Raw genomic sequence first — 26,571 nt, forward strand, 5'->3', positions numbered from 1 at the left:
GATTGACGTTGGAATGACGTTGCTATTTCAACGTTGATTAGATTTGCAAAATCTAAACAAAATCCAACGGTTATCCAACACTGACACCTGACGTTGATTCAACGCTGACTCTACGTTAAAATGCCAGCTGGGAACATATGGGAGTGGCAATGTGGTCTGCTACCATCCTCAATAGCTTTCCATCCAGGTTGTCCGTACCGGGTGGCTTGTCATTATTAATAGACAATAATAGTTGTTTTACTTCTTCTCTTGTCACTTCTCGAAATTTAAATGAACAATTCTTATCATTCATTATTTCTTCTGATATACATAAATAAGTTGACTCACAGTATGATGTTGGCATTTTCTGCCTTAGTTTACAAACTTTATCAATGAAGTAATCATTAAAATAATTTGCAATGTCTACAGGTTTAGTTATAAACGATCCTTCCACTTCAATCCATGATGGGGTCAAATTACTCTTTCTACCCATGATATTATTTAAGGTGCTCCAGAGCTTTTTTCCATCATGTTTTATACAATTAATCCTGGATTCATAGTACAGTTTCTTTTTTTTTCTATTCAGGTTGGTGACATAATTCCTCAATTTACAATATATTTGCCAATCACATAATAATCCAGACTTCTTTGCCACTTCTCTTGCATTTTCTCTTTGACCCATGTATCCTTTTAATTCCTCATCAACCCAAGGAGCCCTAGCAGCTCTAACAGCCAGCCTCCTAACAGGTGCATGCTTATCCATAACTGCAATTTCATGAATACATCAAGTGCAGTATCTGGGTCTTTCTGTTGAATGACATCAGACCAACAGATATTTCCAACATCTTCCACATATGAATCACAGTCAAAACCCTTGTACATTCTTTTATATACAATTTTTGGCCCCGCCTTTGGAACTTTAGTTTTCCTAGATAAGCCCACCAAATTATGATCACTAAAGCCGATCGAAATTGATACGGCTTTAGAACAGAGTTCAGCTACATTAGTATAAATATGATCTATACATGTGGATGATATAAGTCCTGTCTTATTAACACATTCCCTGGTTGGCTGATTAATAACCTGAACCAGATTACAGGCCCCAGTTATAGTAAGAATTTTCTTTTTCAGCGAACATTTTGATGCAAGAAAATCAATGTTAAGGTCTCCCAGGACATAAATTTCCCTATTTTCATCACGTGCTCGCTCAAACATTTCTCCCAAATCATCAAGATACTGACTGCCAGACCCTGGTGGCCTATAACAGCATCCCATCAACATAGGCTTTAAATGGGGTAGGTGAACTTGTAACCATAACATTTCAACGTCACATGACATTAGATCTTCTCTGATTTTAACTGGGATGTGGCTCTGAATGTACATGGCAACTCCTCCCCCATAAACATCCCTATCTCTTCTATAAATACTATATTCCTGTATTTCTACTGTAGCATCATCAAACGTATTGTCTAAATGAGTTTCAGAAATAGCTAAAATATTAATATTATGAGATGTTAACATGTTACTTATGTCTGGAATTTTGTTTCTTAAACTACAAATATTTATATGAGCTATTTTTAGGCCTTTCTTGGGAAATGACATTAATATAGTGTCTAAAAATTAACACACGTTCAATACAAATGTATGTAGTCCTATAGTCCATATATGTACTCACTCAGACCCATATTCTTAGCTAGTCTTTCCATTTGGACCTGTCATGCTCTGGGAGGGAGAATGAACAATAAGTCTGTCATGGCGAATGTAGGCAATCAATGTTTCTCTTTGCTCGTTCAGCCTTCATGACCGGAACTATAGTTCCCTTCGCTTTATCCTTACGGCTTCAGAATAGTCCTCGTTAAAGTAAATGTTCGTACCTCTCAGTTTGTTTACCCTGGTCATCACAGCTGCCTTGTCTTTCCATCTTAAAAACTTGACAATTATCGATCTGTGTCGGTTTCCTGCTGTTGTAGGATCACCCATACGACGGGCTCGTTCCACCTCGATCCGTTCTTCATTCTTTTCTAACTTTTCTGCTATTATGCGGCGGACTTTGTTCTCGGTTTCTTCCTCACTCTCGCGTTGCGATTCAGGAATTCCGTCAATAATAATGTTATTCCTTTTTGACCTCGCCTCAAGATTGTCGATTTTCCCATCCAGTAATGGCGTCAATTCGCACACTTTGTTTATATCCCCACGTGCTTCTCGGCACATTTTAACAATCTCCTCGGTGTTCTTCTCTTGATTATCCACCTGCGCTTGTGTGTAATCCAAACTCCGTTTGTATTCTGTGACGTCTTTTACAAGATCATCAACTCGCTTCCCAGTCAGCAAATTACCTTTGGCAAAGATGTGGGCCAGATAAACAGCTGAGCTGTGGCCCAGATTAGTTTGTGTTTGCCGGCCCAGATATGGCCCACATCTCCTTTGCCAGAACTGAACCAAAGGACTGCCATAACTCCACCAAGCATGAGCCAAATACTACAATTTCATGTGGCCCATATGTGGGCCTGGTATGCAACTTTAGTATGGTTGAGTTCTGTTAAAATCTAACGGCCCTTATGTGGCCCACATGCAGCTGACAGTATTTAAAGTCTTATTAACTCACAGGTAAATTAAACACTCAACAACAAATGCACTCAAAACTATTTATTTTGACAAGCATTTAAATAATTACAGCTAAAGTGTTGTACTTAATTACAGCAGTATTCAGTTGAAAACATTTCATAAAAATAAATATAATTACAGCAAGAGTTGAATAATAACAGTAGTATTCAGTTGAAAACATTTATCAAAATAAATATAATTACAGCAACAGAGTTGAATTTAATAATTACAGTAGTATTCAGTTGAAAACATTTAAGAATACATAATTACAGCTACTCAGTTGTACTTATTTTAAGTAGAATTCAGTTGAAAACATTTAAGAATACAAATTAATAATATAAATAGCATTCAAAGCTAATTTTTTACACCAAAGTTCAAAACACTCGATCAAAGCGTGTATTAATGTTATGTTTAATTAGTCCAATGAGAGTAATACAAATAAATCACAGTTGGTAAAGAGAACTTTAAAGAGAAATTGAGAAAGTTAAAGCAAACTTGAAAGGTAAAGAGTTGAGAAGTGTGTTGATGTGCAGAGAAGTCTCCAATGAGGGTCGGCAATGTGTTGACCTTTTCCAGTAAGGGGATTCTGCCTGACTGCACCTGCAATAAAGAAGAATTTAAATAATGTTAGCAGCAATACAACCTGGAAGCTAGAGCTGCAGGATAATAAAAAAAATAATTAATGTAAATATCCTTTAATATTTTAATTGCAATTATTAACAAATTAAACACCTCTGAATTACCAGTGTATGAAAGTTTTTTCCAGTAAATTTTCAAAAGGAATTGCAAATTGTATTTTTCAATATGTGGGCAAGAATTATACCGTAATTCCTTATGACAAATTATTTCAATTTTTAGAATACTTTTGCACCAACAACCGGTTAAAATTTACAGCACTGCATGTATTCTGCTTCTTTTTTAAAAAAAAGACATGCACACTCTAATGTAAAAACACACCAACACAGATAGCATTAATGTCATGTTTTAGTCCAAAGACAGAGTCTACAAAAATAAGTGTTTTTACTAACACAAAATAAACTCAAGATAATCTGCAATGATGCGAGACAATTTGGAAGCAGAAACACACAAACAATAATGGGCCAAGTACTGAATGCAAGGAGGAACATAAAGGGTTAGTTTGCCCAAAAATGAAAATTCTATCTGTAATTACCCTCAAGTTTTTCCAACTTCTGTGTTGTACGTCAGAGCATAGACTCACTATTGGCCAAAGCTGGTCATGTGTGGGATGCTGGCCAATCGTGAGCCTACGTTCTGACGTACAACACAGAAGCGCTGTGCTGTTACACTACGTTGAATAAAGTCTTTATTTTAGCTTGTTTTGCGCACAAATTTTTTTTTTTAATAAATAATTTATTTTCGACACTTGATAAACTTAAGGTTCAGCCATTGTATTCTTGGACTATTTTAACAATGTCTTTACTAACTTTCTGGGCTGGCAAGTTTCAATAACAGAGAAGCCTATGGAGGAGTGAGACAGCTCTCAGATTTCATCATATAAATCTTAATTTGTGTTCCGAAGATGAACGAAGGTCTTACGGGGGTTGGAACAACATGGGTGAGTAATTACTGACAGAATTTTCATTTTTGGGTAAACTAACCTTTTAAATACACAGTGATAATGAACTAAATACAGATAGTTGTAGGCATGCGCTGGTATGAGACTTTGACAGAATGATAATCTTATATTGTGATTACAGCTTTAAAATGTATAATTAAAACGATATGATTCGCAATATATAAAAAATAACTTTCTTTAAAAACAAAACATAAAACTTCTAAATAAAAAATGCAGACACTTAAGTGAGCCACGGATGTGATCAGATAATGACAAAAAAAGTTGTTTGGTTCGATACTGAGATAACAGAAATAAAAATACAATGTTCTGTAAAGCGGTTTTGAAAAGTTGTGTATTGTGCAAAGTGCTATACAAATAAAAGTGACTTCTAAAAAAGGTCTCACCAATGACAACTTCCTTTACGACCAGGCGTTGGACACCAATCTTCCCATTGACTTCTCTCCAATTCTTAACGTGCCACAGCAGTTGTAAAAGTGGCTTTCAGCACTCTCCACACGGTGTTACTCAGGGTCAAAGCCACCAACCAGACCCAGATAGGTAATCTGATAGGAAAAAAAAAACATTGTGTAAGTGGTTGAAATATGCATTTAAATAGACCACCCTAAAATGAAAGTGCTTTTATATTCAAAAATGAACTATAAACTATTACTTACTCCATCTGAAACCATATTTTCTAGGTTTTTAATATGGAAATTATTGTCATTGCCCCACCCATACCACACATTAGGGCTGGGTGGTATGACAGTATACCATAGCATGGTATATAAACTCTATCGTGAGAAATTAGAGTAATTATAAAAATGTCCTGCCTCTTCCAAGCTTTATAATGGCAGTGAATGGCTGCTCAATTAATTGATAGTTAACAGAAATACAGCAATTCATTGTTTGTTCATGTTAGTTCACAGTGCATACTAAAGTTAACAAGTACAATTTTTTATATTGAATGTGTTAGTAAATGTTGAAATTAACATTAACACATATTAATATATGCAGTAGAAGTGCAGTTCATTATTAGTTCATGTTAATGTTCAGGTATTGTATTGAAAGTCATAATTTTGGTATTGTGACTTGACACTAATAGCCTAACGTTAACATTACAACTTTAATTTTAAAGAGGGAAAAGTCATGAGAAAAAGTCTTGGTTGAATATCATTTCAGAGTTAAATAAAGATACATACAATTATGCACACGTATTAATGTGTTTATTTTTGGCATTTTTATATTATTATGATTAGTTGAATGATTGTGAACACAAATTAGGATTTAGGTTTTTTGACAAACAGTAACACCAACATTGGACCGCGTCGCCTTCACGTTAATTCACAAATAGGCTACTACATATGACAAACTATACTATTTTATTGTGTACGACAGTGAGCTGTTGATTTATAAACAAAAACATCTTAATTTAAAACGACAAACCAGCGAACTGCTATAGCCGAAGTTAACGGTTAAGTTACATTAAACTTATTGTAAGTTATAGCAGTAAACTGAGGAAAATATTAGCTAGTTCAACCCCTTCCTCGATGAAACGAATAACTAAACGCATAATAACAGGCAATATTGACACATAATGCTGCATATTTCATTTATATGACTTTAAAATGCCAAAACATCACTTACCTGAATGTACACAGTCGTGAGGAAAGCAGAGTAAATGGCGTCAGCTGGCCAGCGTCACAGTCAAACTCGCGCCCTAGTCTCTCCACCAATAGGAGGGAAGATGCAGAGCAACCTGAGGTGTGGAACGGCGGATGTTTGCCGCACTTGATTTCAGGATTCCTGTGTTTTTCCACGTATAAGCCAAATGTTTACCACAAGTAGGTGTTTCTCACTGTGTGCCATAGCTCAACCACATATGGTCCTCATGTGTTCGTTGTTATCTGGGCCATATACCTCAATATCAGTTGTGAACCAAGACAGCATTTCCCGCAGATTTTAAAGTTATGGCAAAACAAATATGGCAACGATATGGCCCATATCTGTTCAGCCATGCCACATCTAGGCCATATGTGCCAGATAATACCCACATGTGGCCCAAATGTAATTGCTATCTGGGTTGTTTGTTGTTTCCATAAAGAGTTGTAAAAACGTTTTAAAGTTTTTTTCCTGAAGATCCATCATGTCCTTAAAAAAGATTTTCTGTGTTTCTAACATTTCTGTTAGAACATTCACAGTAACATATTCCTCCTCAACAGCAGACTCTTTCTGAGACTTCTTAGGAGCCATGCTGGTGACTGCCCAGATAGCAATTACGTTTGGGCCACATGTGGGTATTATCTGGCACATATGGCCTAGATGTGGCATGGCTGAACAGATATGGGCCAAATTGTAGCCATATTGGTTTTGCCATAACTTTAAAATCTGCGGGAAATGCTCTCTTGGTTCACAACTGATTTTGAGGTATATGGCCCAGATAACAACAAACACATGAGAACCATATGTGGTTGAGCTATGGCACACAGTGAGAAACACCGACTTGTGGTAAACATTTGGCTTATACGTGGAAAAACACAGGAATCCTGAAGTCAAGTGCTGCAAACATCCGCCGTTCCACACCTCAGGTTGCTATGCATCTTCCCTCCTATTGGTGGAGAGAGACTACGGCGCGAGTTTGACTGCGACGCTGGGCAGCTGACGCCATTTACTCTCCATTTACTCACGACTGTGTACATTCAGGTAAGTGATGTTTTGCCATTTTAAAGTCATATAATTGAAATATACAGCACTATGTGTCAATATTGCATGTTATTATGCGTTTAGTTTTTCGTTTCATCGAGGAAGGGGTTGAACTAGCTAATATTTTCCTCAGTTTACTGCTGTAACTTACAATAAAGTTTAATGTAGGCTATAGCAGTTCGCTGGTTTGCCGTTTTATATTAAGATGTTTTTGTTTATAAATCAACAGCACACTGTTGTACACATATAAAATAGTATAGTTTGTCATGTGTAGTAGCCTATTTGTGAATTAAGGCGACGCGGTCCAATGTCGGTGTTACTGTTTGTCAAAAAAACTAAATTTGTGTTCACAATCATTCAACTAATCATAATAATATAAAAATGGCAAGAATAAACACATTACTGGAGAGCAGTTCAGATGATGTCCTCAAGAGGAGACTCTGCTATTATAGATGAAGTCCTCTACACTGGAGTGCAGTTCAGATGATGTCCACAAGAGGAGACTCTGCTATTATAAATGAGCTGATCTCTTCAATTACTCTTCCAGTGAGAGCTAAACTGTAATCTTCTGTCTTCACTCCTTAAGATTAAAGTTCAGTTTTTGTGGAAATATGTCTTTAGTGTTCAATCAGCACGACACCACAAGAAGATCAGTGGAAAAGTAGAAATATTATTTATTAAAGCATTTGGCCGGCTGATACATAGATATCATATAAAGGCTAGATGTCTTAAGGCGGAGTCATTTCCGGCATCACCGGCGGCCATCTTACCACAGGGCTCTGTGAATTAAGGTGAGTGATCAGCACGCACACAAATCATCTTATCTCGCTGAAATCTTGATGGATTTACAAACGGTTTGATTTCTTACAAACGTTAACGTGGCTATAATTCCGAATGCTTGAACATGTATGTTATAATTTTTCATATGTATGCAGTGTCATAGCTACATCTTTGACGTTTATAACAAACCAAACCGTTTGAAAATCGGTAGAAAATTGAACAAGTTATGGTTATTTAAAAGTACATGCACCATGTTACGACTGAGGGAGCACCCTGTGGTAAGATGGCCGCCGTGTGCGGACATCGACCTCCATTGGCCAGCAGCGCGCTCGAGACATCTAGCCTTTATTATATGATATCTATGGGCTGATAGGGATGGGGACATGAAGCCTCATGAATCACTGAGGCTTTCTACTGACTATTCCGGGAAAAGATTCAAAGCTTCGAGAGTGTCGAGAACTGGTCGAGAACAGCGCCATCTGGTGCTTATTTAAAATAAAGCAGCCAGAAGCCTGTGTTAGAAGCTCTGGCAGATGAAGCAACCACAACACACTCCATAGATTCAATGTTATGTGTACAAATAAAAGCCTTACATGTTTGTGTTTGATTTGTTCATTAAATAAATTCATTTTCCCATTAAAGTGTGACAATAAAATATAATATAAGTTTATATGATTCAATAAGATTTAATGTCGCACACACACACACACACATGCACACACACACACACACACAATGAATAAGGACATTGTCTGATAGGATCATCTGTTATTAAATGTGCTTATGACACTTGTTACTGACAGTGACAGTTTGAGCCACTGGAGTCACTTGGACTATATTAACAATGTCTTTAATACATTTTCTAGGCCAGCAAGTTATAGTGTCCATAAGCCTGCAGGAGGAGTGATCCAGCTCTCAGATTTCATCAAAAATATATTAAATTGTGTTCCGAAGATGAACGAAAGTCTTACGGGGTTGGAACAACATGAGGGTGAGTAATTACTGACAGAATTTTCATTTTTGGGTGAACTAACCCTTTAATACAGACATGTGTTTTTGTGTATTTTATTTTTTTATAAAAATTAAATTGCATAACCCAAAGAGATCGCACTGTCAGATAGTTTGGGAATATTCACACATAACATATACACATAAAACATGATATCAGAGTTTTAAAATCAAACATTTTAAAGGAGAACAATACATCACAGTTGTTTAAACTAATGAGCATTAAGCTGTGTCGTTAGCAAGTCGTTTCCCATCATGCTTTTGATCAGCGCAGTCAGTGGAGAGAAACTGCAGAATCCGACACGTCCGCCTTGCGCTCACGAGAGCTTTTTGACATACGTCAGCATGACATCAGAGCAAGGCGGACCGCACTCGGACACATTTCTAACCGGCATGCATCTCGCGCTGATCACCGGTGATCGATTCTGCGCAGATTTTGCTCATCTCAAACAAGCCTGTTGTGTCGCTTGTGTGATACGCGCATCGAAGCTTTAGTGTCATACGTAACATCAATACCAGCTGAGGTTTATTCGTCATGATTTGAACAGCAAATTGATGCTAAACTGTGTGATAAACCTTTGATATTCTCTACAGAATCCATTTCATCCTCATCTGAACTATTTGACACGACGTTGCGTTCAGTGGCGCAAATAAACTGATATTATGCAGGACTGAATAGGCCAATTGTTAAATACCCATTTAACAGTGTTAATTAATAATGTATAATTACTGCTAAGCTAAAAATGGAAAATTCAGCATTTAAAGCATGCCATAAGGTAGGGTTGGGCAATAACCAATAGCCAAAAAATCTGTATTATAATGTACAATACTATAATCACAGAAGTTGAGCTTGCAGGAGGCTCGTGTTTGACCTGTTTTTTGATGCGACGTTTAACATCAATTCCCACTGGGTTTGGTGGAGTGTCGCCCTATCGTCCCAATGAAGAAGCGCCCCTTCGGTTCACAGTACACACACACACAGTTCAGTTTATGCAGATCAGCCCAAAACATTCTTTCAAACACACAGAACTCCCCGACCGTGGGTGCTTTTGGGGGAAGCACAGAGGAAGAGAAGGGTCTGCGATGACTGTGTCTGTGGGCGACTGGAGCTCCACTCTCGAACAGCAAATAGGCCTACGCAAAATACGTCACAACCCCTATTTTTTCTTTTTTTCTTTTTTGATGAACCATTTTAATTTACACAAATTTTTTTGGGGACTGGTTAATTATTATGCAAGGTTTGCGCCAAATATGGCCACAGTTCTTCACCCCCTGAATGCAATGCTACACAAGGAGGACAGACCATTGTCCACTTACCACCATACTCCATCCTAACAAAGCAACTCCATCCATGGCTGCTGCAAGACTTCAGAGGTGGGCTCTTCTGCTAGCTGCACATAACTATACAATTCAATATAAAAGTGCTACTGACCATGGGAATGCTGATGCGTTATCGTGATTGCCACTGCCACAGAGACAGGAAAGATGCAGTGGACGCTTACCTCATAAAAAAAAAATGGATGCACTTCCTCCAGCAGCTTTCGCGCTTGGCTAGGTGCCTCCATGTGCATGGTTCCCCCTCTGGGCGACCCCCACATGTGTATTTCCACTGTAAGCCTCTCTGAGCATGTGTCTTTCCCTCGGCAAGCCACCTTGCCACCCCTGGGGTTGAAATATTCCACCTGCGGCTGGACACCCCAGTGATTCTCCATATGCAGCCCCTGGGTCATATGTGTATTCCAAGTCCCCCCCTTCGGGTTGGTCATGATTGCATATTTCCTCTGAGAAATGCTTCCCAGTGTACCTTGGGATTCCTGTGTTAAGTAGGACTTCTTCGTTCGTGTTAGTCTCACAACAGGGAGCTCAGACTTACGCAGGGCACTGGAAGACAGTCGAGAGGTGGCATGATTAGACTGGGAACCCCATTCGTCGTCACCGACGTAACTCGGAGTGACCACGAAAGGGAACGTCTCGGTTACGTATGTAACCCTCGTTCCCTCAGTAGGGAACGGAGATGTTATGTCTCCCTGCCACTTTTCTTTCAAATGTTTTTATCAGATGAGACGTCAGAGCCACCGGTCTGTAGCTGTTCATGTCCTTGGGGTGTGGTGTCTTAGCCACAGGAACCAGACATGATGTTTTCCACAGCTGTGGTACCTGCCCCAGCCTCAAGCTCAGATTGAACATGTACTGAAGAGTCTCACACAGCTGGTCAGCACAAGACGGAAGGAGCCTTGGACTGATTCCATCTGGTCCTGCTGCCTTCCTCATCCTCAGTCTCCTCAGCTCCACCCTCACCTGGTTGACGGTAAGAGACAGTTTAGTTGTTGGGTGCCCAGGGCTGTGAGTAGTTGTAATCTGGGGGGTGGGAAATGGAGGAGCAGGTGTACTGGAGATGTAAAAGGGCACTGAACCAAGTGTCAGCAATGGTAATGTGCTCGTAAGGAGAGTCTGGACAATGGGAGGAGCAGATGCCTGGTTGAATCTATTAAAAAAGATATTCAGGTCATTCAGACACTGTTGGTCCACCTCAGGTTGCGGTGTGGTGATATTATACCCAGAGATGGTATTCAGGCTCCTCCAGACACCTCTGACATCGTTATTTTGCAGCTGAGCATTTACCATCCCTGATCTTCTTCCTCAGCTCCGTCTGCACAATTTTTAGCTCCTCTTTATTTCCTGACCTAAAAACAATTAAATAATATATACAATGATATATGAAGGGGATGTTTAAATATTTTACATCTTACTGCATCTCAGATTCAGAAACAAGAGATCTGAAATTCAGACTGTTGAGATCAGGGATCTTGTTCAGAAATAAACTTCAAAACATCTGTAATCCTCACTCTGATTACTGGAGATAATAATCCTGCTCTTTCCTACTGGAACAAGTCAACGATGGACGTCTTTATACACACACAGCATTACAACACACACATGATCATCTTAGCCCTCAGATCACCAGAACATCACCAAACTATCAGGATTATGACCAAAAGTGCATTAAATTGACTGTTCTAGAGCATTCCTCTATAAACTACATGCTTTTGTATCAAATTTAATATCTGTTTTTATACTAAATTTGACACCAAATTACACTGCCACTTTATAATGTGAAAAATGCTGCACTGTATGTATATTTATAATAAATATTTATATATTTAAGTGTTTTGTGCAAAAAATGTTCACAATTCTCTTTACGAAAAGAAAGCTGTAAATTATACAGCGACTGCAACACTTGCTGGACAATGATTTGCATTATAAATGGGTTTACAGTATAATAGTATTATAGTCATATTTCTTTATTCATTTGTTTACATTCTAATTATTATTTGATTAAATAACAACAAAATAAATACAAATATTAAGAATAATAATTGCCATTAGATTAGATATTGGTTCTGCCTTTTATTAATTAAATAATCCACACACAGTTTCATGGCCTGTGTAAAATATATATGTGTGGTAAATGATGTCCAGTCACTGACAGGAGAGGGAAGATGCTCGTTTCAGACATTCATGATCATATAGACCACATCCAATAATAAAAATATATATATATTTTTTATATATATTATGTATAATTATGGCATTGCACAATGCACATAAAACTGAAGTGTAATAAACCACAGCTGTAACAAACACAGCACTTTAAATGATGTTGAACGTGTGTAAGCTTTAGTTATGAGAGGAAGCGTGTGGTTTCAGTGACTCTGCACTGATCTGAGACCTGTAGTTTGATCAACAGCATTACGAGCGACAGACACAATGGAGGACGTCATGTTCTTTTGTGTTTTGTTTATTCGGTAAATTTACTCTATGCTTTAACATGACTGATCATAATGTAGGCAGAGTAACGTATTTCCAATGAGCCTGGGTTGGGAAAGTAAGGCTTTAACAAAGAAATGGTCCCTTAAACTATTGACTTCAATGACCCCTATATGTCTTAACACGTTGAAGACCAAAACATAAAACACGTCCCTATTTCATTTCTGGAAGCCGGGCTAAATGAGCAAGCACTGTTAATGCATTCAGATATCAAATACTGACATTAGAGAATACATGAAAAGAACATTTCAGTAATCACACTGGTAACTTCTATAACAAAGTAAAATCTCCAGAGAAGTCATTCAACTTATTTGATATTTAGAAGGAAAAAAACATTGATTAATACCTTGATTATAATCACTTATTACATATACATTGAAGCAGCAGTGGAATCCATCCACCCCCTTCAATGCGCACACTATAAGGTTGCTAGTAGTGGTTGTATGATGTATATGATTTGGTAATAGGGGAGAGCTACACTTGTCAAATTTCGACTGTCTTCCTGAATTTTTTAAACATGTTTAAAAATGATTGGTAGCTCAGGACATGCCTGGTAAGATGTAAGGTACTCTGCTCGGCTCGTAGTTTCTCATACATGATGCAATCTACAACCATATGAACATAATCAATTCCACGATTTCTCCCAACGGAGAAAAAAAGAAAACCACTGAAACTGATCTTCTCCACCGGCAAAGATTCCACTGTGTACACCCAGCAAATTTCTAGTTGATGGTGCCTTGATGCAAAATAAACCTCATGCAGTGTGAAAAGAAACATACACCAGTGGTCAGATTTTGTTTTATTCATTTTTAATGTAGAACGAGACTTAATACATAACACATTGGAAATTTAATTAGAGGTTGGTTCTTGCTAAGCATCAAAATTGCCATTACTCATATTACACATTACATTCATATTTACATTCAGAAACCACTAGTAGGCAACATTTTCACACACCAGTGAGTCAGAACCAAAAAAACAATCACATGTGAAGTCATTGGCTTTGGATAGAAAAAAAAATGCATGTTCAGGAATTGATTAAAATGTGAGAGATTCTTTTTATCTGCATATGCTAACTGTAATAATTTATGCAGATGACATAGGTCATAGTTATTTTGATCTGATTGTACAAGTAACACACTGCAATAATTAACAACAAACAGCTCTCAAACATTTTTTTTTCAGCAATAGTTCTTTATTTTTAAAGGGGTGGTTGATTATGATTTGACTTTTCTAACTTTAGTTAGTGTGTAATGTTGCTGTTTGAGCATAAACAACATCTGCAAAGTTACAACGCTCAAAGTTCAAAGCAAAGGGAGATATTTGCTTTTAGAGAAATCGCTTTTTAAGGACTACAACAAACGGCTGGTAGAGACTACACCACATTCCTCCCGGGTTAGTGACATCACCAACCCTAAAATTTACATAAACCCCGCCCCCTGAACACGATTTATAGATTATCATGACAGAATATGCTAATTAAAGACTAGAAGATAACTACACATCAGCTTCATAAATTCATCAACTAACCATTCAGAAATGTTCTGTTGCTTCTACATGTTGTCACTTCTTCTTGAGTCTCTCCACCATTGTCTGACTCCGGTTTGAACATAAAAGGCTAAAAGTTTTAGAAATGTTCAGTGCATGTGTGTGTGAGTGCAAGCTCTTTAAGCTCCGCCCCCTGTGGGGAGCAGCAGCTCATTTGCATTTAAAGCAACAGACACAAAATGGTGCGTTTTTCCTCACCCTCAAAAACTGACAATTTTAACATGCTATATAAAAAATATCTGTGGGGTATTTTGAGCTAAAACTTCACACACACACACTCTGGGGACATCAGAGACTTATTTCACATCTTGTGAAAAGGGCATTACCACCCCTTTAAAGAAGAAACATGAAAAGTTAAACATGATGTTGTCACTAAAACACTTTTTTTTTTTTTACAGTAAGCACGCTCTGCCCAAGATTGTGAATGAGATAGTGAGTGATTCCAGCAAGCATGGAAGTTTTCTTGGTTTAAAATCAGATAGAAGTTTCTTCTTCTTCAACAGATATAACTGTTAAATACACACAAAATATTTTACTTAAGCTAGGTTTGTTCATCTCTCACTGTATTGGTTTCTCAACAAAGGTATGCTAAAGGACAGATTCAAATGAATTGATTTGTATTGTCACAATACCTCCAGATAGCAAGCAAAAGATAGCTGTCACAATTGGCCAATTAAATATGGGTAGCCTAATGTTGATTATGATTTCTAATAAATCACTCAGGTGTTTTTCCTCTCATTTTGCAGCATTTGTAAATCAGTACGACTGTCACTATCAGATATGGACAAGCTGCCAGTGCAGAACTGAGTATGTGGAGGACAGAGATCTGAGAGTCTGAATGAGACCCTGAAGAATGAGACCCTGAAAAAGAGACACACAAACACTTTATCATGCACTATATCTGAACGAGGGCAAATGAAGAAATAAATCAGCTCACTGTTTCATTGACTCTCACCTCTGACTGAGATCCAGCTCTTGGGAGACTCTCCTGTCTCTGGGTGTTTGCAGGAGTAGAAACCCTCATGTGACTTTGAGACAGTAGGGATGATCATCTCTGTAGTTTGATTCTGGATGAGTGATCCATCTTTATAGAAATCAGCTCTGAGTTTTGGTGGGCTTATATACGGATAAAAACAGCGTAGAGTCAGATTATCTCCCTCAGTCACAGGATGAACAGGACTCTCCAGAATCACACCAACTACAGAAACACAGGAGACATGCAATGTTTGCAAATAGTCAGAAGAGCTGATTGCGTTGGGAAGCTTTCACTGTTTTGCTGACAACACTCAACTGTATTTCCAAACGGTTACATTGTCTTCTAAAGTTAAGCACTTGGGTGTTATGTTTGATAGCAATCTTTCTTTTGATAATCCCATTGTCAGTGTTAACAGTCTTTTTTTCAACTAGAAATGTTGCCAAACTATGACATATAATGGTCTAATGGTAAAAAACGAATTAATTCGTTCATGATCTCAATACTAGATTATGATAATGCTTTGTTGGATAGATGTCACGCAGGCTCTAGGAGCTCCCTTACTAAATCCTAGAAATATGATCACATCAGCCCCATTTTAACATCTCTAAGTTTGATTTAGACTAAAATTGAATTAGACTGAACGATAATTTTTCAAGTGCTTCATTTGTTGTGTTGTTTGTCTTGGCAGCAGTTTTCTTGTCGCAAATATTTAACCTCGCGCTGTTGGCATCGAGTCTAGTGAAATGTAGCCACACTTTTGATCTTTTCCACATCTACATCAATGGGGGTTGGGGCGCTTACACGGTGTCCTAACCAGTCGCGATGCGATAAGATTCCAGCGACAAATTCTAGACAAAAAGTGTCTGTCCACACTGGACTGAAGATGCATCAAAATCAATCAAATCCCAAAGCCAATCAGAGCAGCGTGTGGGCGGAGTCTCGCGGCGAGTGCACAGCACCAGAGAGTGATCTCGATGGCACTCACAAGAAAATAGATAAGTAGGCTACATAATCAAATTAAAAAATATTACACCATTTAAACTATGAAACATTTGAACGTTCCTGTTTCCATTTGTTTAATTTCAAGATCTGAGGTGAATTATCCATTGCTGTTGTTACAGCTACAAAGCTGGAGCACTAAATGATATTCAAAGTCACATTGCATGCTTTTAACATTAAATAAAGCGCATAAACAGTAGCCTACCTGAAATTATCATTGCCACACTTTGTCTATGTTGTTCCAGCACAGAAATGTCATGATTCTGCCATCTAGTCCTTGTCGTTCTTTAATTCTGTAGGCAGGATCATGACAGACCCATGTTTTGTGTTCAAGCACATGGCCTTTTGTTTGGGCCATGTGCTTGTGTTGTCTCGTTCTCTTGCCCCGCCCCCTTGTTATCCTCGTTTTGTCATTATTGCTTTACCTGTGTCACCTGTTATGTTATCATTAGTCTCCCTATTTAATCCCCTTGTGTTTGCTGTCTTCTGCTGGTTCATTGTTACACATTGTCTTACATAGAGAAACCTTGTTTATCATACCTTGTGAGTATCCTGTCAAGAGTATTGTCTAGAGAAAGTTCTGTTTCTGTATTTGCTGTTTGTTTATAGTCTAGTTATCTGTCAAGTCTTAGTCTAGTTTAGTCACTCCTTGTTCTGTCCATGTTTTGCCCCCTCGTGGGTTGTTTTCCCTGTTTTTTGTCCATAAATAAACTGTGTGTCTATCCTGTCTGCGCTTGGGTTCATCCTCAAATTCATAACAGAAACCGTTTCTAAAATAGAATCGTCGTGTGTCGCCGTCGCGGCTGGTTAGGACAAACACTATTAAAATGGAAAAGATACCTTTTATTGCGTGTCGTGGTGTCGCGTGTAGTTAGGACATGGTGTTACACACCAGTCTCATGTGTGAGCCACGTCTCTGAGCGTAACCGCCATAAAATAGTGTTTTTCCTTGATGCCTCACAATGGTTCTGGCTACAGGTAATCAATGCTGCATGCTTATGGCTCACTGACTTACCCCTTAGGTAATGAAATAAATTTTTTGATACTCCATGGTATTGAGGCAATTTGGTCAGTGCCTAAAAAGTATCGAGCTCTAATATTGACTGTATAACAACATTTATTATTATAATAGATTTACAGTGTAATCGTAATAAATTACATCAATACACAGTTATTTTTACATATAGGCCTAGTTATTTTAGACAAAACTTCAAAAAGGTTGAAGATCCCTGATCTAATGCTTCCTGCACCAATCTGCGTATGCATTGTTTGTAACATACCAGTGAAATGAATAAATATGGAAATAAAGACTCACTGTGTACAGTGATATTAACATGCTGATATGTCTCTCCAGATTCAGACTGACACCAGTAAACTCCAGTGTCTGATGGGACAGTGGCTCTGATTGTACATGTAGATCCTGTTTGTGATCCCCACACTGATGATGGACAATCTTCCAGCCGTCCGCTGTCTGTGTATCTTCTCACTGTCCATCCATCAGAGTTACTCTGGTCCTCACAGCTCAGAGCGAGAGAGACAGATGTGAAGTGTTGAGTTCTGCTGGGACTGATGATCAGAGACACTGGAGGAGAAACACCTGACAAGACAATTACAGCTTTAATTTGGAAGTGTTAAATTTGAGCTTCAAAACTCTCTTTTTCAAAAATGAAAAATACTCACCAGTGACCCACAGTGGTTGTGTGTTGCTGTAAACGGCTGTTTTACAGATGGTGCCCAACCAGAATGCCTATTACCGCCGCGCCAGCCGCCGCGGCGAAATCACCGCGGCGAAAATAAACCAGCCGCATTTCAAAGTCGTTCCCGAAATGACCGCCAGGTGGCGCAAAGGGACATTGTGCAAATCAGCAGCAATTGCCGTATTTTAAAATGTAAGTGGGTTAAATATAAAACCCTAAGCCTAATAGGCATATTTTTCATATATATAAATAGGCCTATAAGACTACAACAGAATAGAACTAAAGATAGAATCAATTTTAGAACTGAAAAAATAGAATCAAAAGTTAAAAATAGAAACGATATTAGGAGCAATGACGCTGAATATTTTTACTATTCTATTGAGGAATTAGATAAATGAAGAGCTCTCGTGAGCGATACAATTGCATAGTAATTTATAGTGATTTCAAAAGCAGTCCTTAAAAAAAAAAATACATGGAGTAGTGTGGCATAAATTTTGAGAGATTACGCGGAACGCGTTTTAGTTAAGATCCTGGTTTCAATGCCCTTAATCTATATTGGCTTGGCTACTGCTTTAAAAAAATGTCACAACGCGTTTTGAGATTGTTTTGAATTAAACATTGAAGTTTAAAATGTAGTGTTTTGGCACACCAGGCCGAGTGGCGTTACGCATTGTTCAAAAATCAGGTTTTATTCTGGCATGTTGAATTGGCGTTAGAATTTTTTTTTTTGATTTATTAGATTTAGAATTTAGATTTCGTTATATTTTTTTTTTCTCATAACAGCTCAAATAACTTAATATATGCCTTGTCTTAATATGACCTACTTAATATAGGCAATAGGCATATAATAGCCTATATAATAAATTAGCAAAACTTGGCCACTAAATATTTAATTTTCAATTAGGCCTATTTGAATTATCACAATTAAAGTTTTAATTTTATTAAATTGAACAAGCGCAACAATCAGCATTTAATCAAATATTCTAAAAGATGTATTATTAATAATAATGTTATTTCAACATAATATTTCGTTATATCATAATATCGTTTTGTCGACATAATATGTGTGCGTGCAACAAGCAAGATGTGTATTTAAATCCGGTGATGCGTGCATTGATTTTTATCAATAAACTAGTGTTTTCTTGACGATCGCCATATTTGTAGTGAACGCACCTAGAGATAAATGCACATAAAGACATAATCTGATTATCAGAGAGTAGCCTTTTCTTTTCGTTTTGAATTATTTCGTTTGAAGGCATTTCAAGCTTTGTGTATTTGATGTATTTATCATGTCTGTGTGAGGCATACGCTGAGTTTCGTTAAGTTAGGATGAGATGCGCTCCAGCTGACGTGCAACGCAAGTGACCGCGCGGGCGCCTCCATGATTAGTGTCTGTTATATTTGCTTCTCTTACTTATAAGAGTTATAGGCAACTTACAGGCAATTGGTTGATGAAAAATTGGTTAAAATTAAGATACAATTTATAGAAAACGAAATTCACTTTAAAGAAAGGTTTTCTACTGAACAAAACTTAAAGTCCACATGAATTCAAAATTGACCATATTTACTTTGTTTGCCTAAATTGTTAGTTTTGTGGTGAACAATTCATCCATGCAAGTCAATCCACACAAAAAAATTTTTTGGCTTTGTAATCTTTAATCAAAATCTGAAAATGCCCCTCCCCTCTGCATTGGAGGACCTTCCCTGATGACGTATGTTTGACGGCTTGGTTTGGGAAACGCTTAACCACTCCCCTCAAACCGTTAGTCTGCTATGAGCGAGAGATGGAGAGGAGGAGCGCTAGAGTAAAACCCTGCCCTCTGTTCAATATTCCTTTTCACTGGGAAATACGTCACAGCACTGGAGAAAAGTCGTTTGCAACTTCCGGTTCACGCGGACTTTAATGAAGTGGTCAAAATCATGTCTGACCCACTCCATATCCATCTCTCGATATAGCCCAATGCATCCTATCTTAGGCTACTCGTGCTGTTCACTTTTCATATTCAACATAGATGGAAAAAAAATAATTAAATGAAACCTTGTAACGAATTCACACTGTAGGGTAGACTGTGTACAGTTGAGACACCTTAAATAAGTTGCGTTCGCAGCAAGCACAAGTTGTGATTTTTGCTGTGCACTTGCATATTAGTGTCAGCTGGGAAGGAAATATATAACAGACCTCTTGGAACTTTAATTGAATACATAGCGTTGGTAAAGCATACTGAAATTACATCCCTACAAATTTATTAGGCCCTACTGAAAATAAATGTATCGAATTTAAGCAAAGTAGCCTAAATGTTAAGACTGTAAGCCCTTTGCTTTTTACTTAGCCTATAAAGGACTCTTACAGCCGACTTTGTGTTAATATAATTTGTAGAGGATTTTTTTAACTCAAACACTAACACTGAAATAAATGAAACTAAATTATTATAATTTTTTGGCACAGACCACGACGAGTGGCGCTATGCATTGTTCCAAAGCCAGGTTTTATTCTGGCATGTTGAATTAGTGTTCGACAAACGCGGCGGCGCGTTCATTTGAATGAAGAGCGCTTCTCGCTCGTGTGAGCGAACACACACTGGAACATTAGGCCATGTCGCAACGAGTGAATCGTGGCCGAGTGGTTGAACTTACGTTATGATCATTTAGATGACACGGGATCGAATCCCGAACTAACTTAGACTATTGATATTTTTATATTAGCCTATTAATGCATTTTATAGTCTATTGTTGATGCAGAGAGATTTGTCTAGTTCTAAAACATAGTTTTTTGCTTATAGCCTATTTACAAAATAAAATCACCATGCATTTCCATTTTACACTAAGGAACAAATATTATACAATGACTTTACTTCTGTAGCCTATAATAATTCCAATCGTAATTTCAAAAGCAGTTCTGTTAATATATAGGCCTATATATATATATATATATATATATATATATATATATATATATATATATATATATATATATATATATATATGACGTTTAAACGACAAACAATAAAATCAGAACCAGTATTTGCGTTCATGGTTCCAGTGGCAGTAATGCATCCACGGCTTTTCAAAATGTCACAAAGCGTTTTGAGATTGTTTTGAATGAAATATTGAAGTTTATAATGAAGTGTTTTGGCACACCACAACGAGTGGCAAACTCTTTGTTTTGTTTTGCAAACTCAGCTGGCCTGTGGGGGGTTTGGAGAAGGCAATAGTTGCTTTATCGTGGGGGTGCAGGACAGAGGTGTTAATGTTCCGTCTTTCATATGGAGAGTGTCGGAGCCAGCCTGATGAGCAGGCAAAGGCAAAGTTATTTTAAGGTTTAATCTCAAAATCTCCAAAAGTCCATAGCCTATGTACAGTAGGCCCTATATCTTATTAAATTATATATTGTAGTTTTATTGATTGTATTTAAAGGTTTTCCACACACAATTTCAATTTAGCAGATACAGAGCTATTTAATTCGCGACCCACCTCGTTTTATTGTAAGGTGAATTCAGCAAGGCATGTTGTATCTTTGAAGGAACAAAAGCTATTTGTTACAGTTTTTTCTTTCGTGATTTGTGTGGATGACACACAGCGACATATACAGTATTATCAGCTGTATGGTGTTTTTTACGCTGAAATGCTTAATTTCGAGAAAGACCCGCCGCGCGCAGTGAGGGAGACCAAACTTACTAAAAAAATATCCAGCGCGAGAGAGGCAAAGAAAAACGCCTGTTCTTAATTTATGTTGCTTTGAACTTTTTTTTCGTTTTGTACTGTTTTCATTTTTTAATTTAGCTGCAATTTCTTTGACAATAAATTTAAAATGTTTCTTATTTTGCATCACAAAGGGAATAAACTCTATCGAATCGATGCAACCCTGTTTAAATAAAACTGTCCCGACACTTTATTCATACCTTGAAATGTGCGATGGGTTTTCAAACTTAATTAATTTTCTTTTTCTTTTACATTTTCATTGTTTATTTTTTAATTGAAAGCAATACTGTATTGAAAGTATTTTTCTGATTTGTTCGATCTGTTTTGGAAAATGTCTACCGTTGCTATGGCCGGGTATTACTGTCAGTCATCTCAATCTCGTGAATGATTCACACACACAAAAAAACATAATTTAGCAGATTAAAGACGAGCTTCATCATCTTCATTTTCTGGTGCAATCGGCTGACAGTCTTCCTTCATCAGATATGTCATAGCGTGCAGCGGCTCAACTGGAATGTAGCAAATTTATGTTAATGTACAATTGATAATTAAACAAGATGATTGACTTTAATAAACAGATGCATATTTAAGCATCAAGAACGGAAAAACATAAACACTGTCGGCTATACTGAGATTCGATCTCAGATCGTTTGAAGCTCCGAGAGTCTATTGTTAATGCATTGACCACAGATATCGTCTGAATAGCCTAGGTCTACTATTTTCTCTGTTTTAAAAGTAAAAAAAAAAAAAAAAAAATTATGTCAAAAAATAAAAAAAGTGTTTTTACAAGACCTTGTGCTGTTTATTTATTTATTATTATTATTATGCAGATGTTAATTCAGCCATTCTGTTGGAAAAAAATTGTCTAATGTAAAATGGAAATGAATGGTAATTTTATTTTAAAAATATAAAATATTTAATAGCCTATAGGCTATAGGAGAAAAAAACAATATGGTGTAGCAATATTTTAGAACTATCAAATCAAATTAATAATAAAAAAGTAGCCCATGTTTGTTCGGGATTTGAAACGTAAGTTATAGCCTACCACTCGGCCACGAATTTGTTTTGTTTTATTTTGTTTGAAATGTATTTTTACATATTTTGCTTTCGTTAATGTTAACCAATTCTGAGCATAATAGGCCTATATTTTTTCCCTAAAAGTTTGTTTTATTCTCTGCTTTGTTTGTTTATATTTTAACATATTCAATCAGTCTCATTTTTGTTCAAATAATGATTTTTTTTTTTTTTTTTTTTTTTAAATAAACAGATAGGAAGCTTACCTTTTAAAATGCCGCAGTTGCTGCTGTTTTGCCCTGTCACTTGCCCGGTATAGCCTATAGTAATTTCGCGAACGACTTTGAAATTCGACTGGTTTATTTTTGCTGCGGCAGTAGTAATAGGCATTGTGGTTGATTATTTATTAAAGAATTCAACTGATAATCATAACAACGTAAGCCTAATTCTGAATATAAGAAATAATGCTTAAACCGACTAACATCGGTTAGTAACTGCAAGTCCTGAAAATGTTTTAATTTTACGGTAAATTATTTTAATTTATTTCACTGTTATGTTTCAGTTAATAAATCTACAAACACATTAAAATAACACGAAGTAAATGACAAGTAACCTATTGACATAGCCTTTCTAAATTATAGAAAAACTGGGCACACAATGTTAACGTGTGTCTACTTTGTTTAAATTAAATGAATTTGAATTCGTTTAACCACAATATTTATCTTAAATTTATCTGTGACCTCAGCTCAGATTACTGCCGCGGCAGATTACGGCATTAAAGAGAATAAACTGACACTTTTCAAAGTCTGTGATTACAGCGCCACTCAGCGGTAAAAGGCAGCAAATACACATCCCAATTTTGCCGCCGCGGGAACGGCGGCGGTAAAAGTCGCATTCTGGTTGGGCACCATCTGTATCTCTCTCTGCTCTGCACACATAAACTCCAGAGTGATTTAGATCAGCAGAACTGACAGTGTACTTTCCTCCAGCTCCTCTGCTGCTGTCTGAGAGGAGCTCATAATGATTCCCGATCCCTGTATGAAGGCAGAATGTTAGGATGTCATCTTAAAGGCACCAGATCTCTGGCACTATTGCAAGAGTTTGGGGTAGAATGTTATTGATGTAATCCTTAGTCAGGTTGATTCAGTCATATTGACTTGAATAAACCCAGTTATATCATGGTCTGGGTGAATACTCGATTCTGATTGGCTGCAGGGTGTCCGTTAAAAAGTGATAGAGGACACCTAGTAAAGGAGTTCTGGTGAAACTGACTGTTTACCGTTCGAGATTAATAAATAAATGCGCTGGCTACATCAGCTGTGAGTAACCATAGCAACAGGCAGTCATCAGCTGTGAGTAACCATAGCAACAGGCAGTAAAAGTATCCGTTTACAATTTATCGTATCAAAACAAAACTGAAGGGTTCTACGAGCTGAGCGGACAATAAATATCTCCGAAACCAAGTTATTGTTTGTAAAAACTTTAGATTTGATAAAAACTTTGCCGTCGTCTATTAATACCTGACAATGGACACCTCGTCGGCCATTAACCCTTACTTAATTTAGATGTTATCAGATGAAGCACATTATAACTGACCTGGGCCAGTTACAGTGAACCAGCTGAATGTCCAGCCTGTAGATGAGCCGTTAACCTCACAGATCAGAGTCACCGGATCTCCTTCAGTCAACCACTTCTGAGGAGAAACACTTAAAACTGCTCTGGGAACTGAAATAGAGACATCACTCATTGATGACATGTTAAACTTGTGTGTGTTTATGAAGAGATGTTCAAACTCACCTGATACTGTCAGTGTAACTTCATCACTGTGATGTGATCTGCGTGATCCTTCAGTCTCTGTCCCATTACAGGAGTATTTACCTGCGTCAGACTCAGTAACAGAACTGAATGTGTGTTCCTGTCGTTCACTGAAAACACTGGCTGAACCGTCTTTATACCAGTTGTACCTCCAGCTAGTGACTCCTTCATCATATATGTCACATCTGAGAGTGACTGAGTCTCCTCTGAATACATGATGATCAGGTTTAATGGTCACTTTGGGTTTTGGTCTTTCTGTAAACCAATAACAATTCACAGTGAAAATAATGTATAAATATGGTTTCTTGATTGCAACATATACTTGCTGAATCAGGTTAGACTTTAGTGTTGTTCTACATACCTACATGTATACAGCAGTTTTTGTTAAAAATGTTGACGTTAGATAAACTAGAATACTAATGTTTCTGACCAGTAGGTGTTGCTGTCACCAAACCAATGAGGACTAAATCTTCTTTTTTTTTATAGTAAAAAAAGTGTTACAGAGATGCATGCATTATGACTTTTTAATGACACGTCAACTTTGTTAGGCTGTAAATGGTGGCCATGAAAATCGACAGTGGTTGTGAAAAACAGTTCACACACATTAGACTTCAGAAACGGAAATCATCTGTTCTGTCTCGAGACTCCAGCAATATACAGTAGACAATATTTGTGAATAATAGACTGACACTGTTAAAAAAGGCAACGTTGTTAGATAGACAATAAGGTGTATTTAGTCCTATAAATGTAACACTAATATTTTTCAGCTGGCTTGAAACACTTAGTGTTGATGAAATGTATAAATCAAATATAATCACCTTCAGTGTGTCCAGAGTGGATGTTTGAAATCAGCACTAAAAACACAAAGAGAAAAACTTTTTTTCCACAAAGATCTTTTTCAGATATATTATAACAGTAGCCTACAGTATATGCTTGTGAAACACCATTATAAGCTCAAATGTTCTTATTTTTCGTACTTTGTATAGAGCTAAATTCGTCTGTATGAGTGCATAGAATAGATTTTGCTATGCAGAGAAACTGTTTAGGGAACTTCAAGCCAACATTCTGATCACAAACAGAGGAATGAAAATAAACTGCCTCTGTGTCTCATTCACATCAAATGCAAACACTTAATGCAATAAAACGGCTTATAACTGTATTTTACACTTAATGAATGAAACCTAAATTGCAAAACTGTTGATAAATATACTGCAATATTGCAAAATTATATAAATATAAAACTGATAAATATACACTGTTTTAACCAATGTATAAGCAACTGAATGTTGACATCATTGCCCAGATAAATGTATTTGCAATTACTGTCAACCACAGGACCAAACTGAAAGTAATTAAATTAAACAGAACACTGAAAAGATGCAAAAAAATTCAACATTAGAGAAAAAAAAAAATTGTTGCATTGCATCTAAATAACATCAGTCCATTTATTCTGGAAAGACATTTGTAATCCAGTGCCTTAGTGAAGTTTCATGTTGGATAAAGCTGTCTGTCATATTAAATATAATGTAAAATTCACTGACACACAGAGAAAGAATACATACAGAGAAAAATAATACTCACAGAGCAGAAGAGGAAGTTGCCTGAGCTCCATACCGACTGAATAATGACAGATGGTTGAAGACACAGACTGTTAAAACCTTTAGACACCAAAAGAGTTTCTACTGACGTTCTTTCATGTAATAATGGTACTGGCTTTAATAACAAATCCATGTAATTAAAAATAAAAGCAGAAAGTAGTGAAAACTGCTTGGTTAACAGAAACCACACCACGAGTATTGCATAATCTGCGGCAACAGAAGTAAAAGTTAAAAGTTGCCCAATTCTGCTGTGTGCCGTTCACAAAACTCTGAAAAACTCAAAACCCTTGCCTGAACTCATCTCATCTTTAACCAGATCTCTGATACTGGGTGATTTACAGTATGTCTGTACCTGTGAACTGTTTAATATTCATATACCAGAACCATAGTGTGTCCGTGAATTTAGTTAGAATAAAATTAAAGTTAGAATATTATGCCCACTTGTATGAACGGCTAATAGAATTAGAAATGAGCAAACATTTTACAATCAGCATCTGTTGCTGAGCTGTTATGGGAACAGTGTGATCGTAGTGAACCGCACACAAATAACACCTGTGGGAAATGCAACAGAAAACACTGGATAAACTTCACATAACTAAATTAATAACATAATTATCTGACTGCTGTAATTCCTAAGGTCTGAGATCTCATTTCTGCATTCTTCAATGTTCCAGTCCTTCATGATTTCTGAATAGCCTTATTATATATATATATATATATATATATATATATATATATATATATATATAT

At 37.0% G+C, this 26,571-nt stretch overlaps 2 protein-coding genes and 1 long non-coding RNA gene across 4 annotated transcripts in view; 1 reads left to right on the top strand and 2 right to left on the bottom strand.

Moving 5' to 3' along the window:
• The window catches only part of LOC311093928 (uncharacterized protein), a 773,523-nt gene that overhangs the window by 39,368 nt on the left and 707,584 nt on the right, over positions 1-26,571 (top strand). The gene's annotated exons all lie outside the window — the stretch shown is intronic.
• Positions 2,611-6,181, bottom strand: LOC311094024. The gene is made up of 2 exons (XR_014608520.1): positions 4,564-6,181; positions 2,611-3,183 (listed from the first exon to the last, which is right to left on the bottom strand). It is a non-coding gene; the product is annotated as an uncharacterized lncRNA (long non-coding RNA).
• Positions 13,263-26,084, bottom strand: LOC311093960 (Fc receptor-like protein 5). Of its 2 annotated transcripts, none has more exons than XM_084131664.1 (9): positions 25,805-26,084; positions 25,042-25,077; positions 24,206-24,478; positions 24,005-24,133; positions 23,323-23,442; positions 17,679-17,720; positions 17,314-17,595; positions 14,979-15,221; positions 13,263-14,869 (listed from the first exon to the last, which is right to left on the bottom strand). In XM_084131664.1, exons 1-9 carry the CDS (start codon positions 25,833-25,835, stop codon positions 14,739-14,741), a joined length of 1,287 nt encoding a protein of 428 aa, XP_083987790.1. In that variant the 5' UTR covers positions 25,836-26,084; the 3' UTR covers positions 13,263-14,738. The 2 variants fall into 2 exon arrangements, with proteins under 2 accessions (XP_083987790.1, XP_083987789.1); XM_084131663.1 differs by having other exon boundaries at positions 13,263-14,884; positions 25,805-26,053.

The sequence above is a fragment of the Abramis brama genome, assembly GCF_963993115.1.
Source record: "Abramis brama genome assembly, chromosome: 12".
NCBI lineage: Eukaryota > Metazoa > Chordata > Actinopteri > Cypriniformes > Leuciscidae > Abramis > Abramis brama.

Excerpts from the sequence above, each read along its gene's own strand:
- LOC311093960 (XM_084131663.1), bottom strand. The coding sequence starts at position 25,835 with ATGGAGCTCAGGCAACTTCCTCTTCTGCTCT. Across the intron at positions 24,479-25,041 it reads CCACTCTGGACACACTGAAG|AAAGACCAAAACCCAAAGTG; the intron begins GTGATTATATTT and ends ATTGGTTTACAG. Across the intron at positions 15,222-17,313 it reads TGTTAATATCACTGTACACA|TTGGTGTGATTCTGGAGAGT; the intron begins GTGAGTCTTTAT and ends GTGTTTCTGTAG.